The 25,828-nt window shown below is 38.5% G+C and overlaps 1 protein-coding gene across 3 annotated transcripts in view; it reads left to right on the top strand.

Annotated features, from left to right (window-relative positions):
• fign (fidgetin) overlaps positions 1-21,716 on the top strand; it is a 199,701-nt gene extending 177,985 nt beyond the window's left edge. For all 3 annotated transcript variants that reach the window (XM_039757506.1, XM_039757505.1, XM_039757504.1), the window contains one exon: positions 19,373-21,716. In XM_039757506.1, coding sequence (XP_039613440.1) covers positions 19,373-21,621 — 2,249 coding nt within the window. In that variant the 3' untranslated portion in view covers positions 21,622-21,716. The remainder of the gene's footprint in view (positions 1-19,372) is intronic.
• Positions 21,717-25,828: the final 4,112 nt, after the last annotated feature.

Raw genomic sequence — 25,828 nt, 5'->3', positions numbered from 1 at the left:
CTAGTTTTCATTTTCTTTTCCACACAAGGTGACACTTGATATCTGTTATGTTTGTAAAACTGAAGTGTCCCGTCTTGTTCTTTGTCGCAAGCAGAGGGACAGCTATCTCTTCATGTGTCGATCTCTCCACAGATGAGCAGTTTTTGCACCACTCTGGCTTTATTTTAATTCTGGCCCCCACCCTTCCTCCCCGCTCACTGTTTCCATTTCATTAAGCATTTGATGTTCAGGGATCTGAACTGTACCTGTTAAAGTACACTTAGCCAGAAGCGCCTCTGTGATTGTTGAAAGTGGCACTTTATGCAGATGAGATGGAATAAAAAAAGTAATTTGCTGCAAATGTATTGTAATTTGCAGACGTGAGATGTGAAAGTGTGATTTAAAAGGAATAATCATTTGGCAGTGTTTAAATTAAATAATTAGAATGTATTAGTCCAGAACTGCTTGTTTCTTCGAGTCACCTTTAACCAGATCAGTGCTGGATTCTTTAAATAGAGCACCCTCATCCATATTGGCTGGTGTCAGGTGGGCACGATGAAAACTTACATTTCCTCACTTTAACCTGACTGTACAAATGGCGGCAGTCCTAGTTTGCTGAAATACCAGGAAATGTCAGTTTGAAAGGGGACTGCATGTGTGCCTTTGAGGTGATGCTGTGCTGTCTAATTCCCTGTGTGTGTTTGTTCGTTCATTCATTCCAATATGCAGATGTGCTCATATGTGGATGCACGTGTCTGAATTTTTATAATGTACACATATTATTGTACGTGTATAATCTAATAAGTGTGTAATGATCTATTGCATTTATTTATTTGTGTAAAAACATAGCTGTGTCCGCTGTGTGCAATATGCATTCATGTGCTTACAATTTTTTGCCGTCCTGTGTGGATGAGGATGTCTGTGCCCTGTGTGCCCTATCTTTTGTTCCATTACTTTGCCAAGTATTGCCAGGCTAAGCTGTTGGCACATGTGGCACTTTAATGGTTACTGGTGGGTCACCAAAAAAAAAAAAAACACAATGAGACAGATTTATACAAAACTGCATGCACCTTGAGCATGGAAAAGGCGCTATATAAATAAAATGTATTATTATTATTATTACTAGCCATGTGTGCCCAACTACGTTGCGCATGTTAAAGTTGCCTGTGAAGAGCTCCCTGTTTAAACGTGGCTGCCAGTTGTGAACTGGGCCCTTCGTAGCACAGCATTATGATTTTTTATGAGGGAAACAAAATTACAAAAGAAAACCCTTGGATATTGATTCGATAGGAACGACCTACTCGGAATCACTGTCCGATTAGTAATTATGTGGTGGTGTAGGAGCATTTCTGCTTCTGTCCGTTCACAGTCCGTCTCGTTTTCACGACGCTGTCGTTTCCTCTCATGATCTCTTCTCAAACTTTCTCCAATCTCGCAGGTTGCTTTGTGGCAATCCAAAGAGTAAGGCAATATGCACGGAGCAATGGTTATAAAAGGGGGACACATAGGTATCCAGACTCTTTAAAGCATAAATAGGGATCACTTCACTGACATGTGAGCAAGCCACGGTACAACTGTGAGACGCGCAGCACTCGCCAGCTACAACGTAACAATAATAATTTCCGGAACGTGCTGTTACGTTGTCATTCATTTTACCCACTGTCTTTATTTCATCCATATGTTACGTAGGCACGTACCTTTTATCTTCGGCAATCTCATTCTCTAACCAGGCCTCAGGAGCTAACCAGCGTAACACTGTCCACCACCCCTTACATTATTCCGACACATTGTTGACATCTGTGAGTAACAACAACGTACTAAACTGGAAGGTGGTCTACGCATGCGTGGAATTCGCGGATCAAGATCTAAATGAAGATCTCTTTAGTTAATTTAAAGCACAACAATTTGTTTAGTTTGAATGTCTGTGTTTTGAGGTGTGACTGGCGTACTACAGTCTTCAGTAGTTTAAGCCTGGAGGAGATTCTTAATGCAATGCCTATGTTTTAACTGTCTCTCTACTGCCATCTAGTGCTTCTTCTAATTCATTCGCGGACAAACAAAGATCAAGATCCAAATGAAGATTATATATAGAGATTATTATTATTATTATTATTATATATAAAGTTATCAATGTTTTTTAAATTATAATTGAAAAATAATACTTATACATTATAATGACTGATTTTTTTAACAGAAATGCTTCACTGTAATTGTTTTTGAGCGAGTTGTGTGCATTTTAGATTTATATCTGTGTGTGCACATGCATTAATTTTCTGCATAGTCTTTTCACTTATAATATTCATTCATTCATTTTGCACCATTTTATTCAGAATGGTGTTGTAGAGGCAGCAGTCTTAGTAGTGAGGTCAAGACGTTACTTGAAATATTTATTTTTAATTTCTTTTTCTGCTTTGGTTCTGTTCCAGATTTACTTTTACCGTATTTACTTGCATATAAGTCGGGTCTAGAAACCAAAAAATCAATCATAAAATCAGTTCCCGACTTATACGCCCATTCAAAAATGTGACACTTATTTTATTTATTTATTTATTTTACATATTCTTGCTTCCTCCAACCTCGTACCAGTTTTTCAGACACATCGAATTTTGTTGCAGCAGCGCAGTTACCAATTTCTTTTGCCAGTTCTATGACTTTTAATTTAAAACCAGCTCCATATTTTCTTCTGATCTAACGCTCCATCGTAGATAAGGGATGTTCCTACGATAAAGGTGTATGAGGGTGTGAGATACCAAAAACTCAAAACGGTGCAAACGTTGCTTCGGAATAGTTTGGGTATTACCGTGTGGTCACGTAGGCACAATACATAGACCAAAAAGGCAGTGTGCACTGTGGTTACTCACCCAGGTGGGCGTTAGCATATCATAATCTCTTGGACCAATAGCATGAGTTTTCCGCATTCAACTTATACAACCGACATTATAAAATACCCAAAATTCTACAGTAAAATCAAGACCCGACTGATCCGAGCGAGAACGTAAAATGCGAGTATATACGGTACTTATTTTTGCCAACACCTTTATACAAGCCAACTTACAATTGGTTACAATTGTTTTGTTTTGTTTTTTTAACATTGATGTGAAGTGACTTGTTCACGGTCATAGAGTGTCAGCAGTGGGATCTGAACCCACAATGTCAGGGCTTGAAATGCAAAAGCTTTAACCACAATGTTCAATTCATCTCTTCAGAAAACACTTTTTTTTTCCTTTCTATAATGGGTTATTTGGAAAAGCGAGTATGTTGAATCCAGCAGAAATAAAATTAAAATAAGACAATTGTGCGTCATATGCTTGCAATTGTTTGACAATAGAAGTACAAGTATAGAAGTAGGTACCTTTAGAAAAATGTCAGTGTCAATCCATACAGTAGCTGTGTGTGTGTGTGCTTGTGTAGATATATGCAATTATCTAATTACAGCAGCTTTCCCATTTGTCAGTCTATAAAATAACCTAAATGATGTGTGATGAACGGGCACACCATCAAGGGCTGGTTCCTGCCTTACAAGGGCTTATTGTGTACGTGTTTATTATTTTCAGAGTTAGGTTTCATGTAATTTATCATTTATTTAAAAGTGTTGTGACTAAATTGTAAAGTTTGATTTTTTTTTTTCTTATTTACATTGTAAACGCCTTGTAATTCACTTTACAGACAAGCTATGTAACATGTTTGTGTGTGTGTATGTGAATGTATATATTGGTGTAAGTAGATACGCTGCATAGACACAGATATAATATGCATTAATGTATGCATTTGTCCTGAGAGTTTGTACATTTAAACTACATTTACAGAATGTGGTAGTATAAGGCAGTGGTAAATCTTTGAATTTTAAACTTCAAGGTTGCTGGTTCAGTTCTAGCTTCTACTTCACAGTGTGACCCTGAGCAATTCATTCAACTTGCCTGTGCTCCAGCTGTAAAAGATATCTTAAAACAGTTGTGATGTATATGGATCTTGTTTGTCATCTCAGATAAAATAATAACTACAACAATAATAATAATATAAAATGAGTGCATAGTCACTGATGCTCCCATCCATTTGGCTCCATAAATGCTTTCACACAATCAGTTCAGATCTCGTAACTCTTAATTGTGACATTTGCTCATTTTCCAGGATAAAGAATGCAGTGTATTGATAGCATCCATCTTTAACTGTGAGAGATCACAGGGAGTCGTCTTTGTTGTGCTGTATGTCGCTGATGATTTTTTTTTTTTTTTAAACTATGAAAAGAGACGTCATCCTCACCTTGTGTGCTAAAGCTGTCATTTGATGGCATAACATGTTTGTCTTGGAAGAAACTGAGTGTGGCATTGCAATCAGCTGCTGGGAGTAGCTGTAAAGGCCATTTTTATTTATTTTTTTCCCTATTGCTGTCCTGTTTTGTCCAGTGTGATTCACTGAATCCTGGTTCTGAGAGATTGCAGTGAGATCACTTTTATTTTGTTACTGAGCTACTCAGTGAAGCCAAGCTAAGCAGGGCCTAGTCTAAAGAAACTAAAATAAAAAAGTAGCTTTTTTAAAACCAATTACACACACACACATATACATATACATATACATATATATATATATATATAATAATATACACAGTTCAGATTTTCTCTTTAATTTCCATTACATCAGAGATTGTGTATTGCAATAGTGTTATTAAGTTGGTAAAATTTCCATGGTCAAGTTGTATTAAAGTTGAGGATATTTTCCAAGTCCAAAAGCAAAAAAATGAAGCTTTTGTGCATGTCCCTTACCAGGATTTGGTGCCAGAAAATATGGCAAATTGTATTTCTTCAAGCAGGTTTTGACAGGCTAGGTGAGCTGTGAAAAATCATAATTAGCGGAGCTCTGGCTGACGTTAATGGGTAATCAGTCCAAGAAAGCAGAGGGATGACTCTGTACTGTGTGTATGTGAAATTGTATACAGAATGAACAGAAAAGGGTGAGTGTCCTGAACAATATGATGAAGCGACTTGTTGTGGAGCTCAATTTGAATCAACATACTGTATGTAAAGCACATTATGTTTATGTATCAATTATTGCCCGTATATAGTAACTCACAGCTCTTTATTATCTTATAAAAACAGTAATGTATTAGCATTTGTGTTAGGTTTCCTGAACAACTGCAGAAATTCTTGAGCAAGCCTACAAATGTAATTTTACAAAATGGTGAACTGCTAACACTACTATCTAAAATGTACTTTCTAACTTTCATCTTACTAACACCACTATTAAAATCAGCATGAATTTGCATTATTTTCTTTGTAATAATACTGGGTGCCTTTAAACGCTTGTTGTTTGGAAGTTGTGACTAGGTTATGTGATCAGTTTTTTATTATTTTCCTTTACCATGTAACGTATGCAAAATCCAGACTCATCAGCACAACCTTTTTAACCAAAAATAACGATTGAGCAAGAAGTGAATAATACTAATAAGAAATCATGTGTTGTAAGGAGCATGTTGATACGACTTGAGCACACTAGGAGACTGACTTTAGTCTGTCAAGTTACAATTGTGTACGATGAACGATTTTGAGAGAGGTGTGTAGGGATACACAGTTTGAAGGTATTTTATCACAGATTGGTTATGACTGTCAAAAACTCCACCAAGATCTACTACTGTTAGCCAAAAAATGCTAGGTATCCCATTTTTCAGTTTCAGTTCTTCATGTGGACACTGGAGAATGGAGTAGTGGAAGAGCACTTGGGCTGATGAGCTCTCGTTCCAGCTGTAGATATTGTAATGCTGTATTGTGGTGCTGTTCAAATTATTTAGTTACTAGTGTTCAATTCTACCATTACTAGAAATAAGAAATACAATGTACAGCTTATTTTACAAGCATTTACAAACATAAATTACTTAGATCCCATGGCATTCAGCCAAACTTTGAAATTCCCCCTTGAACCCTTGGATTGCTCTTTGCAGTTAGATGATCTAGAACTTTGTTTTTCATTGGGCAGACAATGCGGTCAAGGAGTCTTTATGTTCATCCTTAGCTAACTATATCTTTCCCTGTCTTTTTCCATGTTATCATCAACACAGCTACTCATTCCTTATGAAAGATGAGCAGGTCCAGTAGTCTTCATTACTAAAGATGCTGTCCCAGAGGTTGTCCTAATCTTAAAGTGACCAAGACCTACTTACAGTACAAGTCATGGTACCTGATATAATGAGCAAACAGATCTCCCAAGTGTTTTGGTGTTTGACCTAAAATCATGGTCAACAGTTAACTGTGTACTTCTCACAATGATCACATCTGTGTAGTAACATCGGTATTTGTATAATCTCAGTGTAATTTATTATACCTTTAGTTAAACATTTACCTTATTTTTCTTTGTATATGTATAGGCATAAAGTAGTTATTAATTCCTGATGAGAAAATTCATTTTTGTGTTTGTATGCATTACCTACAGTATACAAACAAAATAATTTGTGTGTGTATAAGTACAGAGTTCAATTTTTAATATATTATGTTTATTTACATCACTCTATGTATTCTTTGTGTGTGTATATATCTGCTATATTTTGTCTACACGTGTCTGTCTATAGCTATCTTTAAAAAGAGAGAAAAGTGAGATGCACAGACACACATACAGTACAGTATATTGTATAATATATGCATGGGAAAACACACATACATTCTGCACATACATATATATACATTTATAGTACATGTATACAATAACACTGCCAGTAAAGGTAAACAGAGAATGATTAAGGTTTGGGGACCAGCCAGGTACCCCATTTAGTTTCAGTTCTTCAAATTGATAGGTTTAAAGAAATGGACGTCTCACATCCCATGCGCTTTCAGTCCAGAAGTGGATCTTCTCCATTGTGGAGTTGTATTTGCTAAGCGAGTGTAGCCCAGATTCGCACAAACTTCCATTGCCTAGGCTCTTTAAATATCTCTTTGGGCAGAAGAGGCTGGATGTTCAGGACAATACCGGAAGTGACATTACAGCCTGTCCTGGGACTCATCCTGTTCTCTTTAGGGAAGAGAGAAGACGTTGTTAGCGCTTTCTTTTACTCAGATGCTAGGGATGGTTGTCTTGCCTTTTTAGAGCCTTACAGACACTCCCCGAAACAACCACATATTTAAATATAATTTGTATCTGTGAAGCATATGCAGTAGTTGGAGTTAGGAAAGGGCTTTTACATCATTGTACATCTGCAAAAGGAAATAATAAGTAAATAAGTAAAGGTTAGCTCCAAAATGAAAAAAATAGAAAAGAAGGTTGGAGACACAAGATTTATACCATTTAGCCTTTATCAGGTGTTTCTTTTAGTTACATAAACTGTATGTATGTGTTGATTTGTATGTATATGTACAGTATATAAAATATATAAAGATAGAATGGACATGTCTGTTTGTAAAGATAGATAGATTGATATAAAGATACCTAATCTTTTTGTCATATATAATGGGCCTCTTGTCAAAATCTATATGAATATACTGTATGTATGTGTGTTTATATGTTCTGTTTGTGTATCTAAGTGTGTGTGTGTGTATATACGGTACATAAATGTTATAAGTGTAGTGGCAACCTAATATTTACTGTGTTCAAAATATGAGAGTAGGTGTGAATTTTTTTTGTTTAGTACATATTTGTTTGATCAAAAGCTGTTTAGGATCTTCTCTGTTAATGTGTTAAGTCTTTTCAAATATTTTGCACTGTTGCTAGCAGAGAAAATCTTTGTATTATTTGGGTATGTACTCATTTGAAGTTGAAATCTTTAGCTGACAGCAAAGCTTCCATTAACCTAGAGTTCAGGTTCCAAGGACTCTTTATTTTATTCTCAGACATCCATCTAAACAAGGTTGTTGGTGGTGGCATTGATATATCTACTTTCACAGATCCTTAATGCTGTCATAAAAATGTTTGTAATCTTGGCTTTGCCATGTATTTAAAGTTGTCTAAATTAGTTGATTAGCGTTACTGAGCCGTTTTAGTGAATGAGTTTAAATTATCTGGCATATTAAATTGCCTACATGTACGTTGTATGTGAATGTGCTGGTGTTTTGGTTTTTTTTGTTTTTTTTTTATATTCTTCATAGTGCTGAATATGCATCAAAACCTACCCTCTGGATGACCTTCCTTTATGCCTAGAGTAAGGTAAATAAGATGCACAGAGCCCAAATTAAGAACTTTACAGTCTGCTTTCCCTCCCTGTGTGAGCTGACCTATATCAGCACGGTGCACTCCACTCATCACTTAAAGGGAATTCTAATTAGGGGTGGGGCTCTTAATGAGATTAGGCTTTTAGAGGCTCGGTTTATCCACCTGCAATGTTTAATTGAACGTGTTATTTCCCACTTCAGTGGGGCTTCATAATAGCAGAGCCAGGAATGACTTTTATGTGGCATTTATATAGTAGGTAGGTAACGTGTGTATGCATATAAAAAGATAATTCGAAGTTTAGACTGATAATCATTTGTTTTATGATTTTAAGCACAGATTTGCAGCATTACGTAATCAGTTACAGTTTTACATCGATAAAACTAAGTAGACAGTTTAAATCGCCGCCAAGAACCTTCCCGTGAGAAGTGGTCAATTGGGATGTACGCTCATTCAGACCCCCACAATTAACCATGCCAGGTCAATGTAGAGTTTCCAGCAGCCATACCGCCTGCACTTCAGAACAGGTCATCCACCAGAAGCTAAGCATGTTTGGGCCCGGCCAGTACTTGGATGGGAGACCATCTAGGAAAAGCTTGGGTTGCTGCTGGATGAGGTGTTGGTTAGACCAGCAGGGGCCACTTATCTTGTGGTCTGTGCGTGGATCCCAATGCCCCAATGCAGTGATGGGGACTCTGTGCTGTAAAAGTGGTACCATCCTCCGGATAAGACATAAAATCAAAGTCCCGACTCTTTGTGGTCAAAAAATATCCCTGGGCATCCTTCGTAAAGTGTAGGTGTATCCCGATGTCCAGACTAAATTGCCCATCATGGCCTAGTCATTCTAGGTCCCCCTTGTCTCTGATTGACTAACTATCTCTCAGCACTTCATCACCTAATTGCTCATCTGTGGTAAGCGTAATGGCACAAAAATGGCTGCCGTAATGTCATCCAGGTGGCTGCTACAAATTAGTGGTGGTTGAAGTGGTTCCCCACTCACTATGTAAAGCACTTTGAGTAGTCAGAAAAGAGCTATGTAAATGTAAAGAATTATTATTATTATTAGCCTGACCTGCATTTGAATCTTTGCTTCTGTACAGAAAAGTTGTATTTGATGCAAATGAAGACATTGTTTAATATGAACTGCAGTATATACACATTAGAGAATTAGACCCTATAGCATTGTCGTAGAATTATCACTTGAATTATGTCAACCAAAGCTTGAATATTGTTGCTTACAGAATCGGATCAGTTTTCTTTCAAGCAATAGGGACAGTGACCTCAGAATCCATTTGAACTTGAGAGGTCTTTCAAAAAAGAGGAAGAACTGTGGAGTCATGAGCAAAGAAATGAAAGAGCAATATACTGGTTGTGATGAAGCAGCTGAGAAAATATTGCTATTGGCAAATATAGTTAAGTAGCTAAAATTCACCAATTCATCCAAGCACTTAATGATGCAGCTCAGCCCTACTTGTAATTTTACTTTTCTCTCTGATTTCCAGCCTGGATGCAGTCAATACATGACGCCTGCACTACCTACTGTGACGAAACAATAGTGTAGGCTCCGTGTTATGGAGGTAAAACATGACTTTAGTTTTCTAATCTATTCTGGCAATTCTGTAAACAGTGTAAAATTAGTTTTGTGGCAATAATGAAAACTGATTGGTAAGTATTTAGTTAACATTCTTTTGTAAGTATAATGGGGCAAAATCGTCCTCAGTCTGCAGCAGTTACACTAACCCATTTCACAGTGAGTTATTGTTTCTGTTAATTGTTTAAGTAATTGACCTCAAACATCACCAACATTAAATAATGTGGTCCATGAATCCATCGATTCATTATCAGACTTGTTTAATCCACCGCAAGGTGATGTGTGGCCAGAGCCTTGGCCTCAAAATCCTAGATCAAGCATCTAAGCCTTTATGAGAAGGGTAAGTCTACAGTGTAAGTGCTGTCAAGAAATCAATGTTGCATAGTGCAGGTCTAGAGGAACATGTAATTTACAAGTCCGATAACGAGTTCTAGGAAACCAAGATCCATGCAGTAGCTTGATTTTCTACCTCTTTAGATAAGTCAGCAAATGGTGTAGCTTGGTCAGCAATGCTTCTTGTACAGATCGTGTAGTAGCAAGCAAACCCAAGAAATGCACAAACATCAGAAATAAGAGAACAAATTTACTTTGTGTTACACTAAATGAAAGTATTTGTTCTCAGTTGAACAACATTCTTTTGGACAGAGAGATTTGAAAATCTTCAAATATTTGCACTGTATCCCCCTTACATGTTGCAGGATGTACCTGATGCATTTTTGGTGTTCACATTGTTAATACATGTAATTACATCTTGTAGTTACACAATCTAAAAACACTATACATATTCTTACAAGCCGTCTGACACATGATGAAATACTATAGAGGTAACATATAGCCCAAATGGAAACCAAATCAACTATAACAATGCCCAGGATGAAAACTCACTTTTGCCTCTTTCTACAGTTCACTAAATTAAGTTTTTGTGGTGCAGTGAGACATTTTAAGGACGCAGCAAATTCTTTTTCAGAGCCTAATACAGATTCCAAGAATATTCACTGGGTAATTAACTGGCCTCTTTCAATATCCTTGGGTTTCCAAGATGGAAGAAACCTATACTTAGGTTTTGTTTTTAAAGAATAATATAAGATCTTTATCTCTGATCACATAATCAATCAGATCCCTTTGTCATGCACGTGGTTGTGGCTTTCATCAGCCCCATGCTGAATCCTCATTAGTGCATGCAGTGAAGTATAAGATGTGTACCCCACTGGCATCCAGTAGTCCAGTAGGCAGTGGAAATAAGTCATACTCAGGAATGAGCATGTTATGCTCGCTTATCAGCAACATTATGTAAAATAAAACGAAAATGATATGCATTTAAGTCAAACATCCTATAGACTGTTACTTACCCAAAACAAAGGGACATTACAATTAATACAGAAACCACGGTGAGGTGAGTAGCGTTATTTGTGCATTGTAGTGCCTCTTTGAAACACCTTAGCTAATGTACATGTTAGTTATTTTGTGATCTGAGACAGATCCTCGTATATCCGACCCTATTTTGTGAAAGGTGCGCTTTTTATAAATTTTCATGATAAGAATTTTTTTTGGGGAAAGAATATCCCATCATTTTTATAATAAAATATTATTACTGCTTATTTTGATAGTGAAAACAAATGCTTCTATACTAGCACAAGCAATTTAATTAAGGTATTTCAGAAAAAAATAGGTATTATGTTCTGTAAAAGAAATTAGCCGTTATTGGCTGTGAAATTATTTGTTCTTCACTTAGAATGATGTAAGCAAAGGACAACATATTTAGATAAAATAAACTACAATCTAGTCTTTATTAAAATCACTGAGAAAAATCAAATTACACAGCCTATTAGGCTACAAAAATACAAACACTTAAAAACATCAAATTAAGTTATACTAAATAATTAAATGAGGCCAATTATCAAGCTAGGAATGAAAAATAAACAAAATCGATTAGTCATGCAGCCCAGTGCATTAAATCCATTTAGTCTACCATCACCATCACACTCATTGTGAACGTCCTGATATTTACAGGGAACTTTCACCATTTAGGGACCTTGAATCCTGCTACTGATTATTTACAGCAACCCTTATATAGACAGTCATCTTTGTGATGTATCTCTCCTCTATGGATAATCTTTGTATTTACTATTAAGCCTGACAATATGTGAACTGGTTGACAAATAACATTTTATTTCTTGTATAGCCCAAAATCACACAATGAAAGCCTCAGTGGGCTTCAACGGGCCCTGTTTTTTGATGGCCCTTCAAGCCTTGACTCCCTAAGAAGACAAGATAATACTCCCAAAAAAACCTTGTAGGTACAAAAAATTGGAAAAAATTTTGGGAAAGGCAATTTAGAAAGAGGCCCCCTTCCAGGAAGGTTGGGTGTGCAGTGGGTGCAAAGAATATCTGTCCATCCTCTAATTGTAGAACCACAGTCGGATTGTAGAAAAGGAGTCGGACAAGTCCAACACCTTGAAGCCTATTGTCCTCAAGTGAGCAGCATTGATCATTTTTATCACTATATACTAATATGAAAATCTAATTCTATCCTAAGAATCGAACATGCGTGACCATGAGAGCCTTGGTTGTATGCCCACCATTTCATCTTCAGAAAAAGCTAGAAGATCTAGAACAGTGAAACTGGAAAGCTCTAACCCTCTGGCTCACTGGAAATTGCTCCCTAATATTAACTTCATATACAATTTTCTTTGGTGTTAATGGTGAGAAATTAGGTTGGGTGGGGTGCTTCTTTAGGTTACGCATTCTTACTCTGAGATGTTGGACACCAACATGAGCCACTAAATTCAGAGTATATAGTATGGACAGTTTTCCTTCCTCTTTTGATCCAATCAGGCTTCTGACTCCAAGGGTATCCACATTGTACAGTGAGATTTGTCCATTTAATTCTCACCTTTAGATTATTAAAATTGACTGAGTTTTTAATTTATTTTTTTAAATATAAATTACAACTAACCAATATGGTCATGTTCTGGTACATTAGACCAAAACTGTTATGGAAGGATTTCTTCAAGATCTTGTTTGCTCATTTTTTGAGACATTTTCATCAGTCCTATAAGTGGAATCAGTCTGGTGGAGGTTTCATGGACTCTTGCCAGTTCTGTTTGTCGCCTTTATTTATGTTCTTTTTGTTAAACATTGGTCTTCTATTACAGTGCTTCTGAAAATTCCTGGACCACTGGTAGTCAGTGAGCTTATGCGAGGTTTTCTATGGGTTGACCTAGTCGTCTTTCTTAGAGCTGTTTCATATGGCCTTATCAGTAAGACACCGACCACAGAGCATCCTGTCTAACTTTATTGCATTAACATCCTTTACTTCTACTGTACTTCTCCGCCTCTCTGATTCTCCCTCCGAGCCAGTATTGTAGCTCATAAAGCAGTAATACTATGTTGCAGGCTAATTCTTGTAAGGGAGCGAGAAATAGTGCAAGTTCTGTTCTTTCAGGGCTTTTTTGTTGTCTTTCTGATGGCGTCTTTCAAAGGAATAATAGTGGAAGTAACATGGGCAGTTAAACTAACAAGGTAATAATTGTAAGCCACAAAATGTATGGTAATGAGAGGCTGTTGGCCATAGGTGGTCCATCATATCTTTGACTTTGAAAAAGTGCTCCTTGGTCCATAACACTTTGAGGACCACTTTCCTATTAGATCTACTTTCTTCTACGTTGACGATTCTTACCCACCTTTGACGTATGTTATCTTCCCAGACTTGCAGATGAAGAAATGTTGAGTGATGTGGCAATTGATGCTAGCATCAGGAGTTAATTAGACTGAGAAAAAGTGTTAGCTGTCCAAAGAAGGTTAGAATTTTGGAATACTTAATCAATCCCAAGTGCTGTGTGAAGATGTGGGTCTTTAAGAGTAGCCAGCATGTAAAGAGAATTGGAGCAACTTGGAATAAAGAGCTCAGAAACAGTATACAGGTGGTACAAGCACCTTAAAGGTCATTAATTAGTGAGTCTCAATCTCCATCCAAGCTAAAGAAAAGAAGCAGAAATCACTCAAATGTAGAATTAAATCAAATTTTCTGCTGTTTCCAATGCCTAATGTTATTGATCCCACAGTCATCTTCTCATCTACAATTCTTTGGGAAAGTCTGTCCATCCTCTGTTGAATAATACTGTGTAGGTTATTCATGACATTCCATAAACTGGCTTTGGTCAATAATTTTTAGTCTGTGTGAAAATCCACGGGCCATTTGACTTGTCAAACTTTGTTGTATATACAGAAATTTGGATTTATTTATTTTGCGTTTAGTTCGGACCTCCATATTACAACTAGAACTTAACAGCCCAGCATTTATCTGGAATAATACCAGGTATGACCTACAAAAAAAAAGAAAATATTGAATGCCTTTAGTTAAGATATAACGGGCTGGATAATGAATGACTGACTGACTGTCTAAACAAACAATGATGAATCTGTGACATGATGGAAATTACAAGGGGCAGTCAAAAAGTTCCGGGAATTGTAATATAGCGGGAGAATGAGAGATCAGATTACACTCACATTGTTGTGGTGAGGAGCACATCACATCTGTAGACCAGGTACAACAGGTCTGGGTTGGTTTCGGCGTGTAGTATCGTTTAAATTACCATTTGAGTTAGAGGTGTGCATAGTCGTTTGCCACAATGTCGCAGTTGGGATGTTGTAAATGATCAATAGAAGGGTCCAAAGTCCCTAAATGGTGAAAGTTCCCTGTGAATATTCAATTACTGACTGACTTCTAAATCCAGTAAGTGTGAAAGGACTGAAAAACATGTTTTTCATACGTGTGACGAGTTGTGATGTTGAAAACAGCAGGCTGGGGACTTGCAAACCTTAATGAGGGCTTGGAAAATTTAAGTGTATTACAAATTTTTAATGGCTTGCATTTTCAAATCTGTATTATCCAACTATATACGTTCATGGTGGGTTGCTGGTTAAATTCCTCCTTGTGACTCTTATCTGTGTTCCATCCTTAAATAAATCTGTACAAAGATGTAATGTGTCTTGAACTCATAAATCAGCTTGGATAAAAATGCCAGTGAAACATAAAATCTAATATTTAAATATTAAATTAAATATTTATCTGTGCTACATCACATTTGATGTCTTTTCCAGTGTTTTTTAGTTGTAGCCTTCGTTTACATAACCTTAAAGGGTTGGAGGTAGTTCCTTGAAATTGTTGAACTAATGGGTAGATAATTCAGGCTCTCGTAGTCATGTATGTTTGATTCTTAGACTGAAATTTTAATATATGGTGATAAAATGCCCAGTGCTGCTTACTTTAGGATGATAGGCTTCAATGCTTAGTATTTGTTAAACTGCTCATACATCACCAGGTGACATGCCCAGCAACACGCTCCGACACTATTAAAATTGTCTTATTTTGTCTTTAGTCGTAGAGTTGGTCTCTTTGTGCATGACAACTGTCAACCAATGGGTGCTCATCCAGATGTACAATTCATATAATGTTATGATGAGGAATAAGCGACACAGCTCTCTTCACAAACAGAAGAGAAGCGTGTCTTTCTGAGATCTTCTGCTTTACGTACAACACCAGAATGGGAAAAAATGCCAAGAAAGCAGCTGTACTTGTCACCCCTGTTAATTCTTCGTACAGCGCCAGCTCCTTAGGGTGGCATGTTATTGGCTGTTAAAAAAAGGGGTGAGCGTGACCATGCTCAGAAGGTCAGCACTCAGTCGGTAAATGAGATTTTGGTTGTGTAAATTGACAAGGTTCAGCAATGAAATCGGCAACTTCTCATTAGTGAGACATAACCAGTGATTAGGGACTGCATGATGGGACATCCATCCATTAAAGAATCCACATTACAGAAGGACTTGGATAGCATACAGGCTTGGGCAGATTTGTGGCAGATGAAATTTAATGTCAGTAAATGTAAAGAATTACACATAGGAAGTAAAAATGTTAGGTTTGAATACACAATGAGAGGTCTGAAAATTCAGAGTACACCTGATGAGAAGGACTTAGGAGTCGTAAGAGGCTCGATTACTACTATCTGCCAGACAGTGTTCAGAAGCCATTAAGGAAGCTAACGGAAAGTCAAGTTATATAGCGCCCTGATGTGTGGAGGGCAAGTCTAAGGGGGTTCTGCTCAACCTTTATAATGCACTGGTGAGGCCTCATCTGGAGTACTGGGTGCAGTTTTGGTCTCCAGGCTACAAAAGGGACATAGCAGTGCTAGAAAAGGACCAGAGAAGAACAAATGGGATGATTCCAGGGCTATAGGGGTTGAATTATGAGGAAAGATTAAAAGAGCTGAGCCTTTACAGTTTAAGCAAAAGAAGATTAAGATGAGACATGATTGAAGTATTTAAAATTATGAAGGCAATTCGTCCAGTGGATTGAGACTGTCACTTTAAAATTAGTTAAACAAGACCACTGGGCACAGTTGGAAACTTGTTAAGGGTAAATTTTGCACAAACATTAAGAAGTTTTTCTTTACACAATAAACCATAGGCACATGGAATAAATTACCTAGTAGTATGCTGGACAGTAGGACTTTTAGGGACTTTCAAAACTCTACTTGATGTTATTTTAGAAGAATAAAGTCAGTAAGATGGGTGATCTTTGTTGGTCTGAATGGCCTGTTCTCATCTAGATTGTTCTAAATGTTCTCTCTGCTACAGCAGGTTTTTAACTTGACTTTACTAAAATTCTATAATGACTTGCACCATTCCCACAATTAGAAAAGGAACATGTCACTGTCATGGTGTGTTTTTGTTTTTTGTTTTTTTTGTTTGTTTTTTCTAAATGTAGAAAATCATAGATACAGGGAATCCCCTTAATCTAGCAGCAGGGTCATCACAGGTACACTTAAACATACACCCAACCTCATTCATGCCAGGACAGTTTCAAGTGGGAAATTACACTTCAAGGATGTAGGAAGGAAAACAGAATAGCCAGAGGAAAACCCCACACTGACACATGGAGAAGGGTACAGACTCCACTCCTGAAGTCTCAGCGTCACAATTCAAACCAAGAATTTTGGAGCTGTGGGGCTATATTACTAACCACTGTGCCATCATGCCACCAATATTTTTATGTTTAAAAATGTTCTTTTTTTTTTTTACTTTCTCGTTTACAAAATATAGGGAAAGTATTGTAATCGTCCAGAAATTCAACCTCGAGATTTTGATGAATCTCGACATTTTGGGCTTCCTTGAGTCCGATTTAGTTTCTTGTAGGGAAAGTATTGTAATCGTCCAAAAATTCAACCTCGAGATTTTGATGAATCTCGACATTTTGGCCTCACTGAGTCCGATTTACTTTCTCATAGGGAAAGTATTGTAATCGTCCAAAAATTCAACCTCAAGATTTTGATGAATCTCGACATTTTGGGCTTCCTTGTAGGGAAAGTATTGTAATCGTCCAAAAATTCGATTTTGATGAATCTCAACGTTTTAGACCTCCCTGAGTCCAAAAATACCATTTTTGGAATTATGTCTGTGTGTGCGTGCGTGTAAAGACGATAACTTGAGTATGCTTTCAGTTAAGTCAACCAAATGTTGCATAAAAGTATTAGGTACAAAAGGTAGATTTCAATCAACTTTTGAGCTATTTCCATCAACTGGAACTGGTACTTTACCTTTTATTCATGCAGCTGCAGAATCCAATTTATTCAGCTTTACTGTTATTATGATTGTTCGATATATTATTAATTTGATTTGATTTGTGGTTGATGGTTCTTTAATGTACATAATATAAAAATATAATCATTGTCTTGCGGTTTACTCTTCAAATATCCATCCCCATATCAGTGTATATGAGAAAGTCTAGGGGAGACCACTCCCGATTTTTTTTTTTTTATTATTAAGACTATTTGAAATTTGATCACTGTGTTCACAAATAAAATGATTAACAGGACGTTTCTTCAATGGCAACAGACTGACAAATGATCTTCCTCAATTGCTTTCATATCCTTTCTCATCCTGCTGCGCATTAATACAAAACGACATGCAGGATTGCAAAGACCTGACATGCACCAATTTCAGTGGCTGCTGCTTTTTCTTATTTATAAAACATGATCAAAAAGATCATTTTGTATTATTTTATTTTTCTTTTGTCCTCGTTATTGAACATTTTTCCTCAGACAATGAAACGGTGCTTTCTTAATCATTGTAAAAATGTCCTGTGCGTCATTAGAATTTATTATTATCATCATTACTTGATGGGCTTTTTTATGTGCTTAGCATATTTAGAGCAGTGTTTTTCTTCCTAGTCTTGAGCATTTCTTAATCATTAACTTGGAGTCTTGACAAGAGTGCCAGCCCTAGCATGATTTTCTTTGACTAAAACCTTGTAAATTAACACAATTAGCACAGCATCATCTTGCTAATTAGCTTCCAGTGTCTGCTGCAGCAGTTTTGCAAACGGCGGGGAGGGTGTCAGATGGGAATCGACATGCCGTTCTGTTACCAAACAAACAGTATGTTGCGTTTTGTGTTGCTTTAGCAAGACTGTGGCAGCCACGTTTGATTCCTGACTGGGCTGGAAGAGGCTTAAAGAACCTCTGTGTGTTTGGAGGGGGCTGGTGGTGTTGGGGGTCTGTAATAATACAGAGGAAAGCTGTTGTCACAGATGCTTCATTTTACTCAGGTCTTCCCTTATCACACAATCTATGCCAGAGGGCACAGGGCTGTTTGTGAAAAATCACTTTTGGTAATATGATCGAGATTAAGTGTGCCTTTTGATACAGCTGCACCAATATTGTTAATGTCGGTACCATAGGCAGGTAAGAGGTGGCAAGATAAAACTGTAAGCTTCTATACACTCCTCCTGTGTGTTTATGGCTTAAAGGAAAATAACATTCTGTCATTATTTTACAAGCGTGTTACTGCAGAATGTAACTTTAATAACAGCTCTCTAAGCTCGAGATGGCAGTATATGTAACTACCAGTATTTGTAAACGTAGTTTGGGATTAAAGTGGATTGTGCCTTTTGTACCCCGGAGGCAACAAAGGAGGCAAAAAAAAAAGGATAGAAAGAAGAAAAGAAGAGAGAGGAGGAAAAAAAAAAGAAACGGCCGAAAGACAAGTGACGCTTGTTTTTCAGAGCTTCAACAACAGGACTAGGAGGCAGAAAGAAGCCAGTTGTAATTCATGCCGAGTTGTAGGTTTTGTGTGATGAAAGCGACAGAGCGCTGCCTGGGAGATTGCTTTGCTGCACTCCACGAAGCAGATTTGAAACTGTCTCGGACCGCTTTAGATGAGAGTTGGATTATAGAGTGACCTGCAATGTCTGTGTCATATTGTTCTGTGCAGGGTGCATTATACTCTGCTAACTAGGTGTTGGGCTCCAAATCAGAGAGGTATCCTAGATGTGATCTGTCAGCTGTGTCTCATATTTTTATATTGGAAAGAAAGGAGAAGGAAAAAAAAAAAAGTAAAAAATAAAACTGTCATGTGGAAAGTTAGAGCTGCTGGCATTTAAAAAAAAAAAAAATAGCGGTGTTGGCTGTGCTAACCATTTACGTGTTGTTCTTTGAAGGGGTCAGATGTCTTTCATTTTGATCTCCTCTCCCCCATCTATTTGTTCCTATCTTCTTTTTAATTCCATGGCTGTACTGAAATCCCTACTGATGCAATACACTGTCCGTAATTGTCATTGATTTATTATGAAAACATGCACTAATCATGCTCTTTCCTTTTTTTTTTTTGTCACCTTTATAGGCTTAAAGATGCAGTGGACCCCAGAACATGCTCAGTGGGCAGAACAGCACTTTGACATCACCTCCACCACCCGCTCACCTGCACACAAGGCAGAGGCATACAGGGGCCACTTACAGCGCACCTACCAGTACGCCTGGGCCAACGATGACATTTCTGCGCTGACTGCTTCCAACCTGCTGAAAAAGTACGCCGAGAAGTACTCTGGCATCTTAGAAGGTCCAAATGAAAGGGTGGTCTTGAGTGCTTATGCAGAAGCAGGCCCAGGGCTGGTGAATGGAAGGAAGAACGACGATTCCTGGCAGCCAGCTCTCAACTCTGATGGCGTCTATTCCATGAATTGCGTGACAGATGTGATTTCCGCAAGTAAACCTGGAGTGTCAGCGGCTCTGCCTCCGGCAGATGTGTCTGCCAGCATTGGCAGCTCTCCTGGGGTGGCTAGCAATCTCACTGAGCCCAGCTATTCGAGCAGCACCTGTGGAAGCCACCCTGTAGCCAGTCTTCATTCTGGACTCCCATCTCAGGAATATGCAACAGGTTACAATGGCTCCTACCTGCATTCGAGTTACAGTAGTCAGTCGGCTTCTGCACTTTCCTCCCCACACCCATCCCCTTTGCACAGCTCGGGGCTTTTACAGCCCCCTCCTCCGCCACCCCCTCCCTCCTTGGTGCCAGGCTACAACGCAGGCTCTCCCAACATCTCAAGTTATAATTACACCCCAGCCGGTTACCCTCCTCAGACTGGTGTCGGCCCTGGCTATAGCCCCAGTGGGGCGCCCCCTCCGTCTGCTTACTTACCATCAGGTATCCCTGCTCCCACTCCTCTGCCTCCCACTACGGTTCCCAGCTATTCCTATCAAACTCACAGCCTTGCACCAATTGCACCAACACCTCTGAACAGCAGCTCAGCCAATTCCCTGAAGAGAAAAGCTTTTTATATGACTGGGCAAGGAGAAATGGACTCCAGCTACGGAAATTTTAACTACAGTCAACAGCGCTCCACACAAAGCCCCATGTACAGGATGCCCGATAATAGCGTTTCTAACGCTAGTCGGGGAAATGGATTTGATAGAAGTGGTGATGCCTCATCTTTAGCATTTAAGCCTACGAAACAGTTGATGTCTTCAGAACAGCAACGTAAGTTCAACAGTCAGTCAAGCAGATCGCTCACGCCGCCATCCTATAGCTCAGCGAAAAACTCTTTGGGAGGATCACGATCGGGTGAGCCGTTTGGGAAATTTAGTTCGCCCATAATGGGAGAGCCAAGTGAAGAGCACAGACAGCATCTCTCCCACCCAGCGCAAGGACCAGGAATCCGCACAGCTACCTCATCCACCTGTCCTGCAGATGAACAGCTGAAGAACACCGATCAACACCTTGTTGAACTTGTGACCAATGAGATTGTCAGCCAGGCACCGCCGGTGGACTGGAGTGACATTGCTGGGCTAGAACTGGCTAAAGCCACAATCAAAGAGGAGGTTCTGTGGCCAATGCTTAGGCCCGATGTGTTTAGTGGACTCACTGCGTTACCTCGGAGTATTCTTTTCTTTGGGCCTCAGGGAACAGGTAAAATGTTACTGGGAAGATGTATAGCCAGTCAGCTGGGTGCTACCTTTTTTCGGCTCAGCGGCTCAGCTCTGGTGACAAAGTGGTTAGGAGAAGGAGAGAAAATCGTTCACACTTCATTTCTTATAGCACGATGTCGACAACCCTCTGTGATTTTCGTCAGCGAAATTGACATGTTGCTTTCGTCGCAAGTGAGTGAGGAGAGCCCAGTGAACAGAATTAAAACAGAGCTCTTGATGCAGTTGGACAGTGTGCTAACCTCTGCTGAGGACCAGATTGTGGTTATCTGCTCAACAAGTAAACCCGAGGAAATAGATGAGTCGGTGAGACGATATTTCATGAAGAGACTTCTCATCCCCTTACCAGACAGCACAGCAAGGCACCAGATAATCATTCAGCTGCTCTCACAGCACAACTATTGCCTCAGTGACAAAGAGGTTGCACTGCTAGTCCAGCGAACGGAGGGATTCTCTGGACTTGACGTAACACGCTTGTGTCAAGAAGCTGCTGTAGGGCCCCTTCATACCATGCAGGGCCCTGATCTTTCAGCCATTATGCCTAGTCAGTTGAGGCCAGTCACTTACCCAGACTTTGAAAACGTTTTTTGCAAAATACAGCCTAGCATATCCCAGAAAGAACTTGACACGTACACTGAATGGAACAAAATGTTTGGCTGCAGCCAATGAAAAGTGAGCCAAAAAAAAACCTTGCGGGCACGTGAACCTGTAAGACAAAAAGGGGAGGGTTCGGGTGGGGAAAGGGGGAATCATGGGGGTAAACAAAAAAGAAATAGAAGAGAAGAAAAATGTCAGAAATAATGCCGCCTTTTTTGTAGTGACACAGAGCAGAAAAAAGCTCTAAAGGCGGAGTGGGTCGAGGTCCACACGGACGCAAAGGAAGAGTGCAGAAAGCGAGGACTTGTTGGTCTGCAAGCAGCAAATTCTGAAGGCCTGCCTTGACACTTGATTCGATTGAAGCCAGGCGTCACTCACAACGGTGCATGTGGGTTGACTTCAAGAGGACACAGACCTGTGTGCGTGTGTGTGTATCATTTTGCTGTTCCTGAGATTTAGTTGCTATCAAGTGCCTGAAGTGGTGCTTTATTTTATTATTTTTCTTTTTAATTTTATTATTATATTTTGTGTTTTGCCTCACAATCTACATTGGTGGCATGTGCTAATATAAAGAGCTTTAACTTCAAATATTATGGGACTGAGAATGAGGAAGGCATTGTTGATTTGAGACAAAGGTGAATGGGGAGGAAAGGAATAGGGCAAGGGTGGGTCGAGGGTTTTGACATCGAAAAGGCCATGGTGTTCCTAAGTCGTGTTGTACAGTATTGGCTGAGAATGGTCGGGGGCGGGATGGGGGGGAGAGGAACAGAGAATCTTATTTTCTGTATTTCATTTCTTGTGATGTTCTGTCTGCAAAAACTCAGGAAAGTGATGGTGATTTGTACAGTACCTCAAAGGAATGTGTTAAAAGCACTATGTACTGCTGAGAGATATAGGCTAGGCTTCTATTTTACTTTATATAAATGTATGTTTACCTCAACAACTTAAAATTAGCAAGGAGATGACTATGAATGTATCCTGAATTATTCCAGAGAAATGGAACCAAGTCAGTAGTGTGCGTGTGTTTGCTTTTTTTTTTGTTTTGTTTTGTTTGTTTTTTTTTGCCTTTTTTGTTTGGTTTTTTTTTTTAGTTTTTCGAAAAATGTATTAATATGTGTCAATCGTCTTTCGAAACGTGAGCGTTTACTGAAAAAAACATTTATTTTCTTTGTGTGACGTTACAGTACTTAAAAACTGAATTCCATTTGGAAAGATGGGTCCTTGAAAACTGCACACCAGACCAAGAAGACAGTTGTATTAAATGGGGTGGGTGTATACGCAAAGAAACTGCGTAACTCAAACAGGCATCATTCGAACACACAAAAACCTTTTAATATCGATCATATTTTGATGGAAAGCATATCAAAAGAATGGGACAGTCTCCAAATATCCCAACTATTGGCAGGGTGGGGAATATATAAAGAAATGAATTGATCTCCTAATTTTAGAAATTAATTTAATAGTTACCACTGGACAGAATATCAGTTTCTAATTTAATTACATGTACAGTATACATTTTTTTGCTCATTTTGGATGGTAATAGTCGGAATACTGTTACTTCACCACTTTACCAATGCTTTACCATTTACACCATGAGGAAATGTCAAATACTTGAGGAAAGACCAGAAAGGTAGTGCAAGAAACGAGGTTCAATACAAAGCCAAAAATAGACACAACACTAAACACTTTATTACTAAGCCCACCGGATAAAAAGCGAGTCACTCCTGGCTAAAACTTGTATAATAGCACAGAACTCCTTCATGAGACAGAAGAAAGGCTGCAGTTCTGTCCGGCATGGATGCCACTAGTTTGTGGATGGAGGTGACATCAATTTTTCTCCACTCTTCCAGTACCAAACCCCACAGTTTGGCCAGATTGGTCACCGTCATTTCAATCATTGCTCGAAAGAGTCACACAGATTTTCAATGGGATTTAAATCTGTGGGTTTTGCAGGTCAGTAAAGATTAAAAAAAAATGCTTCGGAATGTTTTTTGTGCGAATCACACACAGTTCGACGTCCTGTGTATGTGACAATTGTCGCCTTTGTAGTCTCGGACAACTATTCTGTGTCGACTCTTGAGATAAAGTGAAAAAGGTACCATGGTTTATTCCAACACTGCTTTTATGCAAGTAGAAGGTTTGTAAGTAATCAACAAAAGTTGGCACATTTGTAGGAATTGACACCAGATCCTATCTGTGAAAAGTGTCTTTCGACTGCAGTTATGGTGACAACTATGCACTGACTGCGATGTACGCCTCTGCTGGAACACCCGTTAGACAGTACAGTTCTGCATACCCGCAAAGTTTTCAACTTCATGTACACTGCGCCCTTTGACATGGCCAAATGCAATAAGCCCTTTTCCCAAGTCATTCATGGCTGTCATGTGACACACATTTTCTGGAAAGAACCAAACACACGTGGCTCACCCACTAACCCCTGTCACTCTGTGAACCCTGCTATTTGTAGTGTGTTATACATTCTGGGGGGTCTCTATTGATGTCTAAAGTATGTGTTACCTCTTACACGGATGGTGTGAATTTTTTGTCCAGTGAGCTTACAAATTTAACATATTTTTGTCACAAACTCTCAGTTATGTGGTGGATTTTTTTTTGCCATTGTAAGATTATTATTAATAAGCCCTTTTTCAAAATATTCTATCCAAATTATAATAGCAGTCTTTTATGTCATTAACACTCTTGCAAGTATCCTGCTTGAGGTTTTGCCTGGTGAGGGGAAAAAAAGCAAAGGATCATAGTGCACAAGGAATCCTAGTTTTCATTTCTTGCAGCACATGCGTTCGGCTTGCTGTGTCGATGACCCATAGTTTTTTTTTTCTATTTTTTGCCAGGGTGCAAACAAGCATAAGATACAGGTTACGCAACTGTGGTCCGAATATGTAGCTGTTGCGGTGACTTACCTGGCCAATTTACAAAAGCCAACAGTGATGATAATTCAACAATCAATTCCTTCTTGATTCATTCCCACAACTCCTTATGTGAAAAGGTGTTTCCTAGCTTCCATGTTAAAGGCACTTCTCCTTAATTTCCCCCAGGTTTGTCATTTAGCTCGATAGCATACTGATATACTATTAGCTTCATAATGTGGGTGGAGTATTCTTGGAAACGTTTCCTTTTTTTTTTTTTTTATTAATATTTCCCATGTAAGACTTGTATTCTTACCTGCCGAGTACCCCTTGTATTTCTCTCAACACAGAGGAAAAGTAATCTGATTGTTGTAATTCCTTTTTAGTGTGACGATGGATGTCCACCTTGGTTTAACATTTGTTTGGCTTTTCTGACAGTATATAGCCAACACTTTTTTTTTTTTTTTTTAAATTAGTCCACTTAGCCATTAGATAACTAAAGAAGCCCGATGTGCTGAATATGTTTTTCACATTTATATACCCCACAATTCTTTTTCCCATTAATGCTGCTTTATGTTGCAGTTAGCACTAGTTTTCCTTCCTCTGCCTTTTTCCTTTTCTGCGACTTCCTACCTTGTTTACACCCCATTCCTTATTTTTATTTTTTTTTTTTGTAACTTCTGTATACTGGGGTTATAGAGAGAAAGGGTATAAGTAGATCCATTTTCCCTTAAAAACATATTCTGTTAGAATCTTCCAAGTGGAATGAGTAGCAGCTGGCACTTGTAAAATGTTCCTTGCCTCATGCTCGTTTTTATTCTTTTCATTCTGCAAATACAACTCTTTCTTTGACAGCTCATTGATATTCGGCAGCGTCTCTAAACAGGATAATTGCAAGGGCATGGCCGAGTCTGCCTCCAACTGGATGAGAAGAAAAGCTCTTTCAGTGTGAATATACTTAATCTGAAATTAGAAAAAATTAGCACTAGTAAAGCTCTTTCAGTGTGAATATACTTAATTTGAAATTACAAAAAAATTAGCACTAGCAAGGTTGAAATAAATTGGTTACCAAGCAAAACTTCAAAGTTGAAAACACATTTGTTGGTAAATTCAGGTCTGTTTGTCCTGCAGAGTCAAGAGTCAGATCTGCACCATGTCCATTGAGTTCTGCCCAGCAGCTCCATTAGAAATCTGGTGTGCAAAAGGAAAGCGATCACATCTAACTGGCGACTCTGGAAAGTTTCACATTTTGACTGTAGAAGGTGAGTCCCAGTAGAAACAAACAGAAGTTTATTCAGCTTTAATCTAGCGTTAGGAATGAAAAGGATCACTAATGCCCCTTGCCTTTGTTTTGCTGCCTGTTTTCAAAGGGTTCACATCCTATGTGCATCGGTTAAGTTCTTCTAACGTACACT

Source organism: Polypterus senegalus, chromosome 6, assembly GCF_016835505.1.
Source record: "Polypterus senegalus isolate Bchr_013 chromosome 6, ASM1683550v1, whole genome shotgun sequence".
NCBI lineage: Eukaryota > Metazoa > Chordata > Cladistia > Polypteriformes > Polypteridae > Polypterus > Polypterus senegalus.
Note: the sequence above shows the minus strand (reverse complement) of the source record. Positions and strands in the feature narration are given on the sequence as shown.